The sequence below is a fragment of the Limulus polyphemus genome, unplaced genomic scaffold, assembly GCF_000517525.1.
Source record: "Limulus polyphemus unplaced genomic scaffold, Limulus_polyphemus-2.1.2 Scaffold647, whole genome shotgun sequence".
NCBI classification, from domain to species: domain Eukaryota; kingdom Metazoa; phylum Arthropoda; class Merostomata; order Xiphosura; family Limulidae; genus Limulus; species Limulus polyphemus.
In genome coordinates this window covers 439058-441038 of record NW_013666257.1, presented here as the reverse complement: position 1 = coordinate 441038, position 1981 = coordinate 439058, and the positions used below count along the sequence as shown (strand labels likewise).

The 1981-nt window shown below is 29.4% G+C and overlaps 1 protein-coding gene across 1 annotated transcript in view; it reads right to left on the bottom strand.

The window, feature by feature from the left end:
- Positions 1 to 1981, bottom strand: part of LOC106459677 (phosphatidylinositol 4-kinase alpha-like) — a 78483-nt gene that overhangs the window by 20772 nt on the left and 55730 nt on the right. Inside the window, exon 32 of the mRNA XM_013919318.2 lies at positions 1671 to 1778. Coding sequence (XP_013774772.1) covers positions 1671 to 1778 — 108 coding nt within the window. The remainder of the gene's footprint in view (positions 1 to 1670; positions 1779 to 1981) is intronic.

The window sequence follows — 1981 nt, the reverse complement described above, 5'->3', positions numbered from 1 at the left end:
ATATATATATATATATATACTCAATTACAAGGAGTACAATGTTAAAATAATTGCACAATAAATAATTTATTAAAAAGGGGACTAGCCCTAAAAAGACTCTACATGTTTCAGTGTTCTTATGCCACCATCTTCAGATGAAGATAGTAGTGTAAGTGCACCAAAACATGTAGCCTTTTTAGAGCTAGTTCCTGTTCTTAATAAATTATTTATTATGCAATTATTTTAATTTTGTATTCCTTTTAATTGTGTGTGTGTATGTCTATATTGTCATTTCAATATATCTATAAAAAACAACTTTGTACTGATCACTATTACACAACTTGGATCATTCAAATATATAATTACAGTGATAAAAAATGCTACAGATGTCATATAAGATTAATGTTTGGAAAATGAAGAAAAAGATTTGTATGTACAAAGATGGAAATTCAAAAGTTCAAAAGATGGGCAATAAAAGCAATGGCCTCACACTGAGCAACCTACATTGTCTAGTGTTTTGTATGGTTATACTCTTTTTGAATACAGTAAAAAAAGTTTATAGAACTCTTCTGAACGATGATTTTGTCTTTGAAATAATAGGAGAAATAAGCTAGATAACTTCTAAAAAGAAAATGTTTTATCCATAGTTTAGGCTGAACCAACGTGGAAACGAAGTTAATATTACTGCTGGTATTCGACTTTCGGCATGTTTTTTAGATCAATTTTCAGTTTACAAAATGAGCAACGACTCATTTTCAACATAATAGCATCCCTTTCAACAGTGTTACTTTCAAATGTTTCTTCTATACTTGTGAAAAAACAAAGGAATTTTGGGTAATCACATCATTAAAATGCCAATAACAAGTACTGACTGGGCTCAAGGTTTGTTAATTCAAAAAAATTTGTTATAACAAATAATACTTTTACAACGAAAATATTTAGTTACGTTTACATTTATGCATAAATTATAGTAATATTCATTTTGAAACAAATTTCAGAAGTTAATTTATGCTTGATATGCTTAAACATTTTTATGCTAGAAAACATTTAGAAAATAGTGGCAATACAAATTTTGTTGATTGAGATAAGGAAAAATCTAATCAATACTTCAGCTTACTTTTTAAACTAATAACACCTCAGAATAGAATATAAAAAATTAAAAAGAAACAGCTTTTTTTTAAATTGTATTCTGTCAATGTAAGTATTAAATGGTTTCTTTCATATAAGCAACTTTTTTGTTGTTGTTAGATTTCATGCAAAGCTACTCGAGGGCTATCTACACTTGCCTTCCCTAATTTTGAAGTGATAGACTAAAGGGAAAACAACAAGTAAACACCACGCACCACCAACTCTTGGAGTACTCTTTACCAACAAATAGTGGGATTGACCATCACATTATAATGCCTCTACAGCTCACCTGCAGATTTTGAGTTTAGCACCGTAATTACCATGTCCAACAAATGTCTTAGATGCATTTACTTACTGTTGTCCCAGGGATACAGAATGTGTTGAGGGTGGGGTGCTGTCATAGAATTGCTGAAATACTTCATGTAAATTACAATATATTTCTGTGTAGAGTATAATTTTAAGATAAAAAGAGCTGCCTGAGTTCTATTTTATAGTTATTATTCTGGTTTTTAATTTAATATTTTTTTTTTGTTTAAATGTTTTGCTAATTGCATAAAACTTACCAGAAATAGTCTAAAGCAGCTGAATAGATGCGTTCTCTCAGGACACTCTTACTAATACTTCTAGGTAGAATATCTCCTTGAAGAAGAGACAAACCACTAGTCAACAGTCTGAAATAGAATAACACAACATTATTTAGTAAAGTCTCATTCACAAAGAAATAAGTCATGAATCAACAGTCTGAAATAGAATAACACACCATTATTTAGTAAAGTCTCATTCACAAAGAAATAAGTCATGAATCAACAGTCTGAAATAGAATAACACACCATTATTTAGTAAAGTCTCATTCACAAAGAAATAAGTCATGAAT